The sequence below is a fragment of the Protopterus annectens genome, chromosome 12.part0, assembly GCF_019279795.1.
Source record: "Protopterus annectens isolate FY-2018-M chromosome 12.part0, PAN1.0, whole genome shotgun sequence".
Classification (NCBI taxonomy): domain Eukaryota; kingdom Metazoa; phylum Chordata; order Ceratodontiformes; family Protopteridae; genus Protopterus; species Protopterus annectens.
Window position 1 is genome coordinate 269,424,721 of NC_056746.1, and position 16,828 is coordinate 269,441,548.

At 44.0% G+C, this 16,828-nt stretch overlaps 1 protein-coding gene across 2 annotated transcripts in view; it reads right to left on the reverse strand.

Moving 5' to 3' along the window:
* The window catches only part of LOC122816498 (rab11 family-interacting protein 3-like), a 1,372,586-nt gene that overhangs the window by 330,744 nt on the left and 1,025,014 nt on the right, over nucleotides 1–16,828 (reverse strand). For both annotated transcript variants that reach the window (XM_044089329.1, XM_044089328.1), the window contains one exon: nucleotides 11,259–11,362. In XM_044089329.1, coding sequence (XP_043945264.1) covers nucleotides 11,259–11,362 — 104 coding nt within the window. The remainder of the gene's footprint in view (nucleotides 1–11,258; nucleotides 11,363–16,828) is intronic.

Below are 16,828 nucleotides of genomic sequence, written 5' to 3' on the forward strand. Positions count from 1 at the left end.
AAAAGGTGCATTGATGAAAGAAGATTTCAAGGGTTATGCAAAATCACATAAGCACATCCAGGCATGTCTCCTAATGGAAATGCCTGAACCCACCGCCCATGAGGTATCTTCAGCTGCATGTGAGATAAGCCTCATGGACAAATTAGAAACATATTGAATGGTAGCCACCTGCAAGGAAATGGTGCTTCCTTCCTCAGAAGATATGGTCCCAGAGACAGATTTGGTAAGCTCTTTGACAAATCTCTCTAAAGTATTGTGAAATGTGCCAAATAATTCAGCAACCTAAGAACAAAGGTCACTGAAGCAAAGACACGCTTCCCAAATCTGTTCAGCATCCTAGACTCCCTGTTAGGGGATGGAGAGAGGAACTCTGTTTGGCCAGTTCCTTTCTTGTGGCTGCTGCAACAACCATAGCATCAACAGGAACTTCTTTCCAGTGTGACCCAGCTTTAGGTGATGCAAGGATCTTGTCTGGTCTCTTGGGTATAGGGTCAGGTGTGCATCTGCTTCCTTCCACACCCATGGAGAGACAATCTATGTGCTCATTGGTGGGTGGAGTCACACAAAAGGCAGACAGGGCAGATCCAAAGGCCTCCACAAACACGGATTCCTCTTGGGAAGGGTTATTGGGGGACAAACTGCCCCTCTGTTCGAGCAGCTCGAAGATGTGTCCAAAGAAAACATCATCAGGTAGTGATCTGGGGGACCCTCCAACCTCATCAAATCAGTGTCTCCGGTGATTAACTCTTGTGGAGAGTCTAAGTGCTTCCTTTTGCACATTCTCTTCCGAGGGCATGAAGGTATCAGAAGAGATAACGATACCCTGCTGGGTAGCCTGGAGACTGGTTTGGGGTGGCTGTTTGGTGCAATGGACGAGAGATACTCCTGACAAAAAATCAAATCAGACAGGGAAGTTGGATACAAAGAGGGCAAAGCTTTCTGAACTCTCGGTATAGAGAATACTCTCTCCACTACATGAAAAGTAGAGTGCCTAGAAAAAGCAGAAAGCAATGGATCCGACAAAGCAGGTTTGCAGACTGTCTGCTCCCGCTGTCCTGCAGGCAATCTACCCCAGGAGGGAGTCAGAGCCAAGCTGTTGAATGCTGATTCTCTGAGGGGAAGAGACGGCTCAGACAACTTCAGAGTCGATTCCAACACCCCAGAGCCGCTGCTAATGCTATGGCACTGAGAGTCGTCCATCTCAGAGGTACTTGGGGCTAGATAGTTTAGTGAAACCATCGGAGCTGAAGAAGCCAATATCTTTGGATCACAGGAAGACGACTCCAAGGCTTTCAGATCTGATGTCTCCAAAACTGAAGCAAAGATCAGTGAAGAATTTCAGATAGGAAGAGTGGCTCTATGGAGGGTCTCCAGCGCCGATGGGGTCACAGCCAGTGGCTCTATGGAGGATCTCCAGAGCCAATGGGGTCACAGCCAAAAGGACTCCCATTTGAATTTGTGTCCTAAGGAACTTCCTCATCATCCTATTCACTTCTAACTTGGATAGGAACCTGGAAGACCGAACAGAGGAAGCAGTAGAAGAAGGCCTCAAATGACGACTGGGAGACTGTTCAAGAAAAGGTGACAATGCCTGGAAGTGAGTGGCTCAAATATTAAACGAGGAGAATGGATCTGTGGATATCTTTCAGATCTGACACATTTGGGTCTGACTTTTTTCACAGATTTAGCGGGTGGATCCAAAGATGGAGCTAAAGTCGAAGCAGAAGGGCATTCTTCAGGGATCTCCTACTAGATTCTTTAGTCATAGAGTTACCCTTTTTTTCTTGTCAGTTTATGCCCCACCAGCCATTGAGGAAGATTTAGAAGGAAGTAAGCCCCTGAGGATCAATTTATTTTTCCAATCTAGAACAGCGTGGGAGTTTAAGGCCTTTAATATGTCACATTCAATGTCTAGCTCTTTAGAGCCTAGACAATAAACACACTTACTGTGTGCATCTGAATTGGGGGGGTTTATGCCCATACACCACATATTGCTTAAAGCCAGATGGCGTATCTGACAAGTTGAAAAGTTTAGTCCAACTAAATAAGGAAAAAGATAGAAATTATTATATTTTTATTATTTTTACTAGAGAAGAGAAAAAGAAGGAAAAGGAATTACCAGTGATAGTAAATGAAGTACTATAACAGTACACTAGGAAAGAACTACCAGCAATGGTATTAACACTACTCAGATACAATAAAAAAAGAGCTAACATCTGTATAAATGGCTAAAGGGAGGAAAGAGAAGTAACTAAGAAATAACAGAGTAGCTAAAAAAGTTAAACTTATTGACTAGTAAGAATTAGTTGAACAAAGATGAACCAAAAGCTCAAGGGCTCGCAATCTACATTTGATCATAATGTCAGCAAATGAGATCTGAGGGATGTTAGGTTGGTGGGGAATTATGGGTAAAAAAAGGAGCTGAAGAGTTCAAGTATTGTACAATCAGGAAGAAGCGGCAGAGTTGGATCAGATGACTGGATCTGAACTCATATAATAAAGAAACACACATCAAGAGAAATCCAAAAGAAACACCAACAACGAAAAATGCAGCCAACTGGAAAAAGTTTTTACTTCTTTTCAGACAGATTCTGGTACCTCGGCCTTCGCCTTCATTGGAATAAATTATTTTAAATCACACCAGCTTATATATACACCAGTCATTTCAATTAAACAATTAGATGAGTTCATCAATTAAGCAGTTTTTAAAAAAACTTTCAAATTTAACATATATTGCTATTAATCTATAATATTATTTATCATAACATATTATAAACTTTTATACATTAATATTTAAATTTCTAAATTCATACCATTTGGAAACAGGGTTTTGTAATTTATTATAAAGTTAGATTCCATTCTCAGTAATTTTTTCTGAAAATTAGTGTTTGCCCCCCCACCACCCCCCTCTGGTTTTGCCAAAACACTAAATACAAGATCTTCACATTCACCATTATGAAATTGATGAAAATGGTTTGCTACTGGACTATCCAGTTTACACCTCCTGATATCTCCCAAATGTTCCATGATTCTCACTTTTATTTTTCTTTTTGTCTGCCCTATATACCATTTTTTTACTTCACAATGACAACCTATTATGTAAATCAGCCCAAAGGAATTACAACTAAAATGGTCAATGGCATTATATTTAACGCCATTTATTATATTACCATCCAAATTCACAATTTTGCAACATACTTTACAATGTCCACAAGCATAAGCTCCAGCATTATGGACCCTAGCCCTCCTGTCCTTATGCCTAACCAATTCTTTTAAATTACTGCATCTAGTATAAGAGAAAATGATATCATTAGGGATAATCGTTTTCAAAAAATCATCATTCATAACCATGGGACACATACTATATATAATTTTTCTTAATATAGGTGAAAAAAGTGAATACCTATTTACAAAAAACATTTTATCCTTAACTTCCATATTATTACAATCATTACTAGCTGATTCTAACAATTCTCCATTTTCCCTAGTATTTACACTTTTAATATTCTTTCTACCCATATCTTGATGAACAGTCGGATATAAATTTAAATCCCGTTCAACTCTGTTTCTATGTGATATAATACTATCCCATCTATATCCGCGACTATGTAATTTTTCACATATTGCATCAAATTCCCTCTTTATATTCCTAACCTCTGAAGTATTAGCAGCAATTCTTTTAAATTCTCCCAGAGGTAAAGCTGGTGTGATTTAAAATAATTTATTCCAATGAAGGCGAAGGCCGAGGTACCAGAATCTGTCTGAAAAGAAGTAAAAACTTTTTCCAGTTGGCTGCATTTTTCGTTGTTGGTGTTTCTTTTGGATCTGAACTCAGCTACTCAGGAATGAATAAAAATGATAACATCAAATCAATTATTTGGCTTAACATACTATTTTGTATGTGTACCTATGTCACTGTTTAATATGTAAGAATTTAATACATTTGTTTAAAAAGAGCTCTACAGATACCTATGCCATCTATATACAGAATGCTGTATAAAAAGCTTGCAGCAACAAATGAACCTTCTTAGGAATGGATACAAAACTCTTTGTAGGAGCAAAAGATGATAGAAATGATTTGCTAACAGCTAAAATCCTTTGGCCTTCGTCACATGCTGAATCGAAAACCAATACAAAAAATAAAGTCTTGATGACTATTGTGCACTCAGACACACCACTAATCTTAAAAAACATTGGCAATATTATCTTACAGCTTTTTTAACTAGCCCAGGAATCTCAAGCGTTTCCTCAAATACCTACCTAGGTATACACTAAAACTGTAACCACATTCAAATACAACAAGAAACATGAAATGCAATGCAATGGCACTATGTAGGCTTTATGACACCTTTCAAAACTCTAAAGGTCAATCAACAGATTAAGGAAGCTAAAAGAACAAAACATCAAAAAGATCAGAAAAGACAGTGGATCAAGCACACTAATGCCAGATGCAGGCAAGTTACTAAAGTCTTCAGAGACATCAGTTTCTCAAGGCATTAACAGTTAAATAATAAAGCTAAACAACTTAAAACTTCTACTACTACTAAGAACTTAATGAGCAGAAGTACACAAATTAACTAAATGATGAAGGCATGGGACAACCACCACAGCAAAGATGAATAATTCATCTTTCATCTCCAATGAAAAACACACATGTTGCCATTAAGAACAATTACACAAGTAAATAAAGCAACTAAATTAATCCTAAAACTGTGTATAAATAGTAGACCAATAGATGTACACTGTTCCACATCTGCATTAAAAGTGAAATACAATGAAGGTGGGGTGGGCAAGTGTACAGGACACCCAATACTCCTCAACCTTATATACTTTAAATTCCAAGGTAGTATTACCTCAACGTTAGGCACATAGTGTGCTTTTGCCCAAAACTACCTTCTCCACTTTTCTTGGTTTAGCATGACCTTGGAGCTGATCAGTATGACTCTAAATATTGTTTGCAATCTGAAGCCCCAATAGAGTGGAAAGTTTAAATAGTTGTAATTTGGTAGATCTAGTTAATAACGCAACAATGTAATACCGAAACTAGTATGCTGTACAGGAGCTTAAGAATACGTCACTCAGATGTATTCTGTTTTTAGGCTTCTAAGAATCTGCTTTTCTTATTATTTCAAATTCTATTTTCAGTATTTTGGTAACATGACATGACATCTACCAATCATATCACTTTTCAGCAAGTATCTGTGATATTCTCAAACACCTTCCAAAATTCCGTTTGTGATGATAAATGCTGTTCCTTGTCCTAGTAACCACTAACAGCCTCATATGTAGAAAAAATTCCCCGAGACATATTTTTTACTCATTCAAATAAAGAAAATGCAAAAGCAGTCTGCTAACTGACATGAACTGCTACACCAAAAATAACTGCACATTCAAATTTAAAAATAAGTTATGTACTCACCATAACATTTCATCTGAGTAGTTCTACTTCATTTGTCTTCAACCTGTGGGTACCAGATCCGTATCGGATCCGAGCAGGCAAATTCACTAGCATCTGCGCTGAGCTCCAAGCTCCTCCCCTTACCCATAATACACTTCCACTACCTTCCAACCCCCAGATCGAGTTTGCTGACCCTTATACTGAGAACCCAACCTGAAGAATACTTTATAACCTAAAGCTGCAGCCAACAGGCTGTTCATATGATAAGGTCAGGGGGAAGGAGGGAGAGTCGGCTGAAGACAAATGAAGTAGAACTACTCAGATGCAACATTATGTTGAATACATAACTTCTTTATCCAAAGTAGTTTACTTCATTTGGTCTTTAACCTGTGGGACAGAGTCCCCAGCTACTAAACTCCTGGGTGGCTCCCTCATGGAAGGATATCCCGGAGCACCGCAGAACCAAAGGATGCTCTCCTTCTAGAAGTCAAATCCAATTTGCAGTGAGAAATAAAGGAATGAGATGAGGACAAAGTAGCTGCAGAACACGTCATCCAATGAGACTCTAGACCAAAAGGCCGCAGAAACAGCCATTGACCTAGTGGAATGAGCTTTCACCTGACCCGGAGGATAGACACCTTTATCCTTATAGACCTGAAGGATGCACAAGGAAATCCACCTAGCAATAATGACCTTGAAGAAAGGTTTACCCAAAAAGGGTTTAGAGAAGGACGCAAACAATTTATCAGATTTACGGAAGTTTTTAGTTCTGTATAAATAAAATCGTAACTGTCTATGAACATCCAACAAGTGGAGTTTGTATTCCATTTTCTTAGCAAAAGTTGGGAAGAAAACAGGCAAGTTAATGGTATGATTGATGTTAACTTGTGATGCAACCTTAGGAAGAAAGGATGGATTGGTCAGAAGGGAAACCCTATCTTTATGGAAAATCATATATGGAACTTTAATGGACAAAGCTTGCAGTTCTGAAACCCTTTTAGCAGAGGTGATAGCTAACAGGAATGCTGTTTTCCAAGATAAGAACTTAAAATCTGTGGTTGCAGCAGGTTCAAAACGCAGAGCGACCAAAGCTTGAAGAACCATAGTAAGGTCCCATGAAGGAACAGGATCCTTGACGGGTGGGGGGGCATAACAGGAAAGTACCTTTGATAAAAGCTTTACACAGTCTGGAAGACGCCAGGGAGGCAGAATTCTCACCCATGTGAAAATGAGAGATGGCAGCTAACTGACCTTTGATAGTAGAAGAGCTTGCTCCTTGTTGAAAAATATTGGCTAGGAAACCAAGAATGGCAGGAAATAGGAGCCGTGAAAGGGTCTAAACACCTTTGAGAAGCCCAAAAGGAAAAACATTTCCATTTGCTGTGGTAAATCTTCCTGGTTGAAGACTTATGAGCTGCCACCAGAATAGACCTAACTGAAGAGGATAATCCAGGAATCCTAGTGACCATGGGAACTGGAGCAGCCAAGCCGTGACCTTCAAACTGTCCAGGTTCAGATGAGAAACCCCCGATGGGTGCAAAATCAGATCCTGAATGGGATCCAAGATCCAAGGCGGAGCCAGAGGATGAGACCAAAGGAAGGGAAACCATACCTGGCGAGGCCAAAATTGGGCAATGAGGATCACTTTGCTTCCCAGTCAACGAGTTTTCTGTAGAAACCTCAGAATAAGAGGTACTGGGGCGGATAAGCATACAGAAGACCGGGAGGCCAGGCATGGACTACCACATTTCTGGGGGACTCCCCCGGCAGGGGGTTCAGAGCGAACAACTCACTGCCCTTCGCGTTGGAAGGAGATGTGAAGAGATCGCAGCAAGGTTGACCCCACTCCAGAAAGATCTGCCCCTCTAATGAATGATTCAGAGACCACTCGTAAGGCATCAGGATAGTCCAACTTAACCTGTCTGCTAGAATGTTGGACCATCCCGGAATGTGCATTGCTATGAGAAAGCGACAAGTGGAGATTGCCCATTCCCACACTCTCATGGCCTTGAGACAAAGGGGGTAAGATCTGGTCCCTCCCTGTTTGTTGACGTACCAGACCACTGACATGTTGTCTGATTGAATTGCAATGGTTCTTAGAGGAAGAAAGGCATGAAGGGCCTGCAACGCCAAAAGGACCGCCCTCATCTCTAGAATGTTTATGTGCAAACTGGTCTCGACAGGGGAACACAGGCCTTGGACTGTCCTGCCCAAACAATGCTCCCCCCACCCAAGTTGAGAGGCATCCGTGGTCATTGCGTCTTGGACAGGGGCTGGAACAAAAGGTTGTCCCCTCCAAGATTTCCAGAGAGCACATCCACCAAAGAAGGGAAGACCGGCAGACCCGACTGAGGTGTATTGGATATAATAATGGAAGTTCCAACAGGGACCTTTGTACCGCTAGTGTCCACTGTAGTACTCGCATACGTAACCTGGTGCACAGAAGAAGCGTTATGGTCGCTGCCATTGAACCTAAGGCCCTCAACACTGACTCTGCTGAGGGAAGATGAGAATGGTAGATCAGGGAGACATGCATCCTCAAGTTTTGTACTCTCTCCGTGGTCAGGAAGATTTTGCACTGTAGTGCGTCTATCCTTGCCCCAATGTAGTCTATCACCTGGACAGGATTTAGAAGTGATTTGGATGCATTGATTGTAATCCCCAATTGAAGAGCAAGCTTTAAGAAATAATCCCTGGTTTGAGAAAGTAGACACCAGTGAGGAGCCAATCATCCAGGTACGGATAGACCTGAATCTCCGGAGGCCTCAGGTGAGCCGCTACTACCGCCATCACTTTGGTGAACATCCTGGGGGCTGCGGTGAGACCAAAGGGTAGGGCTCGAAATTGGTAATGATTGACTCCTAGCTGGAAGAGGAGGAACCTCCTGGAGCTTCTGTGCATCTTTATGTAATAGTAGGCATCCTGGAGGTCGAATGAGCAGATCCAGTCGCTCTCTTGCAGGTATGGCATGATGGACTGTAGTGTGACCATCTGGAATTTTTCTTTGGCAACTGACAGGTTCAGGGTAGATAGGTCCAGAATGGGCCTTAAGTCCCCCATTTTCTTTGGCACCAAAAAGAACCTGGAGTAGATGCCTGATCCAGGCTGATCTGGGGGGGACGGGTTTGATGGCTCGTTTTTCTAGCAGCTTGGAGATTTCCTGTGCTGCTGCCTCCCTTTGCGTGGGTGGTACATCTGGGAGGTGTTTGGGAGGTTTGGGAGGAACTACAAAGGGGATTGAGTATCCTCTGAATATGATCCGAAGCACCCAGCGGTCTGATGTTACGGACTCCCATGCCGCCAGGTGCAATGACAATCGTCCCCCGACTGCCTCCAGAGCAGAGCAGTCGGGCAATCCCTTAAGGTTTGCTGTCTGGGCCTGTCCAAGAAAGGTTCTCGAGACCCAAAATTCTTCTGACCCCCCCCCCCCCTTCTGGCTCTGGGCAGGCATCGATCTTGTTCCCCACTGCCTCTGGTGGAAGAAGAGCCCTAAGTGTCCCAGAAATACTGTGACTTCCGGAACCACATCTTCTTTTGCCCTCTCTGATTCTGGGGAAAAGATCCTTGAGGGTTCGAGAAACAGATTCCCTCAGCAGACAGTGTCTTTCCATCCTTCTCACTCTGGACTAAAGTCTCTCTGACAGTCTTACCAAAATGAGTAGAGCCGTCATAAGGTGCATTGGCAAAAGACGTCTTGAAAGGTTCCAAAAACTGACATAGTCTGAGCTAGGCGCCGTGGCTCATGGACACGCCGGACCCAGCAGCCCTAGCCGCTCCTTCAGTAGCATGAGAGAGGAGTTGCATGGATGTGTTGGAGACTGCATTTAAAGTGGCCATCCTCGCGAAGAATGAGTCCCTATCCTCCTGTGACATGGACTTAGGGGGAGACTCAGCCTGTTCCTTGACTAGGTCGCGTTAGAGTCTCATGATGGTGGCCAGGTAGTTCAGCATCCTGATGGAAAAGGTTGCTGATGCATAAATCCGCTTCCCTAAGCGGTCCATCATCCGCGACTCTCTGTCAGGGGGATGAACCAAGGAACTCTCTTGGGCTAGTTCCTTTTTTTGCGGCTGCTGCTACCACCATATCGTCTACGGGGGAGCCCTTGTTCTATGCAGGCCTATCTGATGGTGGACTCAAGATCTTATCTGGACATTTAGGGATTGGCTCCACGGTGTCCGGCTCCTTCCAGGCCCGTAAGGTGACCAGGTCCACCAGGGGATCTCCGGGAGGGTACACCCAGGAAGTAGATGGGCCCATGCCGAAAGACTCCAGGAACACGGATTCATCAGAAGAAGGTTTGGGGGGCGGGCCAGCCTCCTCACTGGTGTAGGATTTCCATGATGTCTCCAAAGGAGATATCCTCAGGAGGTGACCTAGAGGAACCTTCCCCATCATCCAAATCCATGTCCTTGGTGGGGGACTCGAGGGAATCCAAGTGCCTCCTCTAACACATATGCTTGCTAGGCACGTCTCCAGTGGGGCTTTGAGGGGGGGGGGGACTCGCAAGCCACTTGTTCCTCAGGGGGGAGCCGCCTGGGGCTACTCGAGCATGGGCTGTCCCTCTGGTAAAATGATGGGATCTGTAGACCGAGCCGATTAGTCGGGGTGGAATCTGTGGAAATAGTCAAGGGTCTAGATCCGGTGGAAAGAACCTTTTCTACCACGTAGAACGCCAAGGGAGAACGAGCCTCCTGGGGTACCAGTAAGGAAGCCGCTCTCCCCAGATCTAATATGAGAATCGGAGCCGGGCCCGAAGTGGACGGAGCTCCGAGGGAGGGAACTTGGCTTGGCAATGCCAGAGCCAATGACAAAAGTTCCGCTCCCTTGGATCTGACACCCAAGCTCTGGCTCAGAGCCACTCGGATCCAAACTGGTCGGATCAGACACACTCTAGGCAGCTGTCGGCGTCAAGGAGACAGGTTCCATCGGTGCAGTCCCGCCGACTAAGGCCATCCTCGGATCAGAGTACTCCGAACCTGGTGGACGGATCAGAGAAGGGGAAATTGGTGTGAAAAAAACTCACGCAGATAGTACAATCAGTACTCAAATGGGCAATGCCCAAACACATCACACAAGAGTGTGGCCATCTGCAGGAGACAATCTGTGGCCACACTCAGTGCACCTTTTGAAGACAGGCTTGGGATCAGCCATGTCTCTAAACAAGAAAAAAATCACTAGAGAAGGAAAAGGAAAAGAAAAAAGTTACCTATTTCCCACTCAACAACCACTCACCACACACAAAGCACGCAGAACACTGAGGGGGAGGGGAAGCAATACACAATAACAAACTAATACTATAAACTACAGGAAATTTTTTAACACACGATGCACCAGCGAGGGGAGGAGGAGATGGAACCTACACTAAACACCTAACACTGAAATTTTTAGAAAAAAACTGCTTAAAAATCAAAAAACTCACTCACTAACTTGGAGCTCAGGAGATCACGATAATTCACGCAAGCCGCGGCAAATGAGATCTGGGGGTTGGAAGGTAGTGGAGGTGTATTATGGGTATGGGGAGTAGCTTGGAGCTCGGTGCAGATGCTAGTGAATTTGCTGGCTTGGATCCAATACGGATCCAGTACCCACAGGATGAAGACCAAATGAAGTAAACTACTTCAGATCCAAGGTTTTATTTAAGCAAATTTCATGAAATGAGCTAGCATCTCTCATTTAGAGTATTACAATTGAAAAAGGATCAGGCTGTGATGGTGATGCCTTTGCAATTGAAATGATTATGTCACAACACAAGAGAAAGAGACACTGCATCTTTCATGTTCTGAATCAATAGTCCAAATGACTTTCGTGTGCCTGTCACAAACATGCTTTACCATTCAGCAGCCGTGTACATGTACGCACCTGTGTACTAACTGCAGATTCTCATGTTTCAGGCGACTGTGTTGCTCTCCATTTGCAGTGGATTCTTTCTCCAGCTCTGTAACCCTTTTTTCCAAGTAGACAACCTGTGTATACAAACATTACTGTCAACATAAATGGCGCTTCTTGTAAACCAGTGAATGTTATGTAATGTCATTCTTCATCAGCAATTTTCAAATATGGATTGCAATGGAGATGCCTGCTTTTTATGTAGTGCAGCAGTTCAGAAGATGTGACACATTAACCAACTGGAGTCACAGTATATGTGACATACATGTAAAGAAGTACTATTTATTCGACTCATATTGGTAATATTAACTTTAGTTTTATACCAAGATAATATTCATTAAAAATTTTACTGGAACAGTTTGCATGCACATGACTTTATATCATATTTTCATATACAGCATATAATTATTTCATTTCTCTGACATACTTCAAATGTGCAAATAGTAATTTTTTGCACATCTGCTTCAGATAATAAAAAAGTATAGTTGTGTACACTTACCATAAATGTAGATGTTCAAGTGTATTCACTGTTGCAGTCATCACACTTTGGTTATCCTGCCAGGGGTATCCCTCAGTCGGCCAGAATACCAGAGGCTTAGTATTTCTGCGTCAGTTGCTGTTGCTCCAGGACTGACATCAGGTCATCAGTGGCATAAAAACAGGCAGCCAACACCATTACGTCAGGTTTTCTTGCCCCAAATGTCAGGAGCCCTCAATAGGGAGCTAAGTTATGGTGGAGTAACGCCACCAGTAGAAAGTAAATACCAATAGCCCTGTAAGAGTGAGGAAGAGTGAGAGACAAGGGGGCTGGAGGGAGAGAAACCAGAACTGCAACAGTGGATACACTCGAACATCTACATTATGGTAAGTGTACACAACTGTACTATGTTCTTCATGTTTCACCGTTGGAGTTATCACACTTGGGTTGATTCCCAAAGCTGAGGAATGGGTGGAGGCAGTCAAGAAGAGTTGGGGCTGGCTAGTATGCCCTGTAGGACTGCTGTTGCAAAGACTGTCCTGGATTTTGAAAAGATAGGCAGGTGGTAATACTTGGTGATGGTATGAACAGAACTCCAAGTTGCCACTTCCAGGATGTCCCTGGTAGGGACCCCTCTGAGAAAGACTGTAGAAGTTGAAGTTGCCCTAGTGGAATGTGTTCTGACCCCTTGTGGGGGTGGTTTCCCATTGTGTTTGTAACAGAAATGGATGCACTGTGCTATCCGTTTGGATATGGTTTGTTTTGATATGGCTTTGCCCTCAGCCCCTGGTGCAAAGCTGACTAGTAACTGGTCAGATTTCCTAAAGGGCTTAGTCCTATCCAAGTAGAATCTGAGCTGTCTGTGCACACCTAAAGAGTGCAGGATCCTTTCCTCCTTATTTTGAGATTTAGCAAAAATGTGGGCAAATGAACATACTGGTTGATAGCCACACTGAACACTACTTTAGGCATGAAATTTGGGTTAGTCCTGAGGGAGACCTTGTCAGCATGAAAAATGATGAAAGGTTCCACATCCATAAGTGCTTGTAGCTCAGACGCTCTTCTAACTGAAGTGATGGCCAGAAGCAAGTTTTCCAAGAAAGGAATTTTAACTCTGCTGAAGCTGCAGGTTCAAGGGGGGGGTGGGGGGGGTGAGCTTTTCCAACACAAAGTTAAGGTCCCAAGCAGGGGGTAGGGGCTCTTCTTGGTGGCCTTACATTGTTAGCCCCTCTCAGGAACTGCTTGATGAGAGGATGTGAGAAGAGAGGTGGCTCAGTGCTGTAATGTGCAGAGATGGCAGAGGCATGGATTTTAATGGAAGAGAAGTATAGGCATCTGTGGAGTAGGTCTGCTAGGTAATCCAGGATGAGAGGTAAGGAGGGCTGTGCTGGGTCAGCTCCTTTAGTCTGAATCCAGGAACAATAACTTTTCCACTTGTCAGCATAGGATTTTCTAGTACTGTGACACCTGGCTTCACGTATGACATCCAGGACATGTTTTGTTTAGGCTGGCCACTGGAGGAGAAGTCAAGGAATAAGCCAGGCTGCAAGGTTCAAGGTCTGCAACTGCGGATGCAAGAACTCTCCCTCCTGCCGAGTCAGGAGAGCTGGAATCTGGGGAAGGTGCCATGGAGGAAACGGGGACATACTGTGCAAAAGTGGGTTCCAGTGTTGGCGTGGCCAGTCTGGGGCAATCAGGACTGCCCTTGGTCTTTCCTTCCTTATTTTGAGTAATACTCTGGTAAGAAGAGGTAGATAGGGAAATGCATAGATTGAGAGGTTTTCCCACTGGAAGGATAGGGCATCCACTTTCCAGGTCTTGCTGTGAGGTTCCCTGGTACAGAATTTGCTGAGCTGGTGGTTATAGGGGGAGGCAAATAGGTCCACCTTCGGGGTACCCCATTTTTGGGTCACAAGGCTGAAGATGCTGTGGTCTAACTGCCACTCGTGTGGGTCTAGGAGATTTCTGCTTAAGTGGTCTGCCAGAGAGTTTTGGTTGCCTGGCAGAAATTGAGCTTGCAGGTGAATATGCATGGCTCAGGCCGTGTTCCAAAGGGTCATGGCTAGCCTGCAGAGTGGGTAAGAGTGGGATCCCCCCCTGCTTGTTGATGTACCACATTACTGAGGTGTTGTCGATTTTGATTAGTAGAGGCCGCAGAGAGAGCAGAGATCTGAAAGCTGTCAGAGCGTGCTGAAAAGCTAGCATCTCTTTTTGGTTGATGTGCAAATGAATTTGGTCTGGGCTCCGGTGGCCCTCAATGCACCTGTCATCCAGGTGAGCACCCCAGGCATAGTCTGATGCATCTGTGGTTAGGGTCTGGGCAGCATGGGGTTGTGAAAAGGGAAGTCCCTTGTTGTGGTTGAATGCATATCTTTCCTTAGACAAGGTATCATAGGTATAATAGTTTCCAGATCTTGAAAAGGTTGATACAAAAGGCTTTTTAAGTATCACTGATGTTTCCTCATACGCATTCTGGCATATGGAATTAGTAAAATGCAGGAGGCCATGAACCCTAGAGCTTGCAGGATTTTCATTGCAGATAACTGGGTTCTGGTGGCCAGTTGAGATTAGTAGTCTGTCAGATAGGCTTGTTTTTCTGGAGTTAGAAATGCCATATGGGATGTCCAGGCTTGCTCCCAGGAATACAATTTTTTGACTGGGGACTAGTTTGGATTTCTTTTCGTTGATAGTGTACCCCAGTGAGGTTAGTAGGCCCTTTACAAATATCAGGTGCTGTAACAACTTTTCCTGACTGTCTGCCTGAATCAGTCATTCGTCCAAGTAAGGGTGAATTTGAATATTTCTTTGTCTGCAAAAAGCAATGGCTGGAGCTATGCATTTTGTGAAAACTCTGAGAGCAGTGGATAAGCCAAAGGGAAGTACATAGAACTGATAATGCATAGATCCTGCCCTGAAACGTAGGTATTTCCTGCAAGAATCTTGGACAGGGATGTGCAGATAAGGCTTCTTTTAGGTCGAGTGGCTAACCAGGCATCTTTGGACAGCATAGGGAGAAGCTGCTGCAGGGTGAGCATTCTGAATTTTGGTACCACCAGGAAGGTGTTTAGAATAGATAGATCTAAGATTGGGTGCCAGGTGCCCTCTTTTCTGGGTACCAGAAAAAGTCTGGAATAGAAACCTTGGCCTATCTGATCTGTAGGAACAGGCTGAATTGCCCTCATGGAAAGCAGGGAACGAACTTGGTTTTGTACCTCTGCCACTGGTTTGGAGTAAGAACTGGGAACCCCTTTGGGGTTGGGCAGCGTGTGGAAATGAAATTTGTACCCCTGTGACACTATGCTGGGGACCCATCGATCGTTGGTGATGGAGGCCCAGTTTTTTTGCATGGGACGCAAGTTTTCCTCCTAGGGGCACGAGCAGATGGACAGAGGTGAGAGGAGGGGTTCAGAAGTCATTGTGAATTCTTTCCATAAGGGGGTGGCTTAGCACTCCCTGGTTTAGAAGTGGAGGTACTCCATTGCTTAGATCTCTGCATACCCTGAGACTGCTGTCTGGGGGGTCTCTGTTTTGCCTAGGTCTAGTCTGAGGTGGCCTTGAGGGGGCAGGAAAGGACCAGTGTTTTGAGGGGCAATGCCTACAGAGTCTTGGAGGCTGAACTTGCAAAAAGTTTCTGCATAGACTTAGCTTTTTCTTCCATCTTTTTTAAAACCTCTTCTGCTGGTGCCAAACAGATTGTCTTTGTTCAGTGGTGCGTCCAATAATTTTGATTTGACATGACCTGACAATGTCTGTTCCTTAAGTCAAGCATGCCTTCTCAGTACAAAACCAGTGACTGCTGCCCTGCAAGATGCTTCTAGGGTGTCAAACCCACATTGCAAGGTATGCTTGCTGACTTGGCTTGCAGAATGCATAAGCTCCTGTAATACTTTATTTTCTGCACAGTCTGTAAAGGTAGATAATTTTTGCTTAAGAAGTTCCATAATATGTTGCTGGTATTTCAGCATGTGAAATTGGCAATTCAATGCCCTAATGGCTAGAGTTTCAGAGTTGTATAAATTTTTACCCCATCTGTCTAAAGCTCGGGAATCCCTGTCTGAAGGGGTGGGATTCTTGGCTGTAGTTGCCTTTATACCTTTAAGTCTTTGGGAAATGACCTCTGGGTCAGCAGTAGGATTTTTGAAAAGAAATTTGTGAGAGTCTGTAGTACCTGTCTGGTTTCCTTGGAGCAGAGGGTGAAGTATCAGGATTCAGACTGGATTCCATAAAGACATCATCCACAACATCCAGAAAGTACAGTTGTGTACACTTACCATAAATGCAGATGTTCCAAGTGTATTCACTGTTGCAGTCATTACATTTGGGTTATCTGCCTGCAGGTAGCCCTCAGCAGGCCTGATTATCAAAGTCTTGGGTCCTGCATCGGATACGGTCTCTTCTTCCATGACGTCAGGTAATGAGGGGTATAAAGCATACAGCCGATGCCATTACATCAGTTTTTCTTGCCCCAGATGGCAGGTGCCACCATAATGGCAAGCAATTATATATAAGGTTACACCTCCAACAAAAAGCAAATACACCAGAAAGCTAAAATACAGTAAACAAAGAAGAAAGGTATAGCCAACAGAAGTCAGGGGGCTGGAGGGAGGGTAACCAGGACTGCAACAGTGAAAACACTCGAACATCTACATTTATGGTAAGTGTACACAACTGTACTATGTTTTTCGTGTTTCACTGTTGCAGTCATTACATTTGGGTAGATTCCCAAAGCTAACGAAGGGAGGAGGCAGTTAAGAGAGCATTTGGACCAGCTATTAAGCCCTGCAAGACTGCAGTGGCAAAACCAGCTCTGGATTTAGAAAAAATAGGCAAGTGCTAATGCTTGGTGAAGGTATGTACAGAGATCCAGGTAGCAGCTTCCAGGATGTCCCTGGTAGGAACACCTCTGAGAAAGGCTGTTGAAGTAGATGCAGCCCTGGTGGAATGTGATCTTATCCCCTGTGGGGTAGGTTTTCCATGGTGCTTATAGCAGAAATTAATGCAATGGCCTATCCACTTAGAAATGGTTTGCTTTGAAATGGCCCTCCCCTCTGCCCCTGCAGCAAAG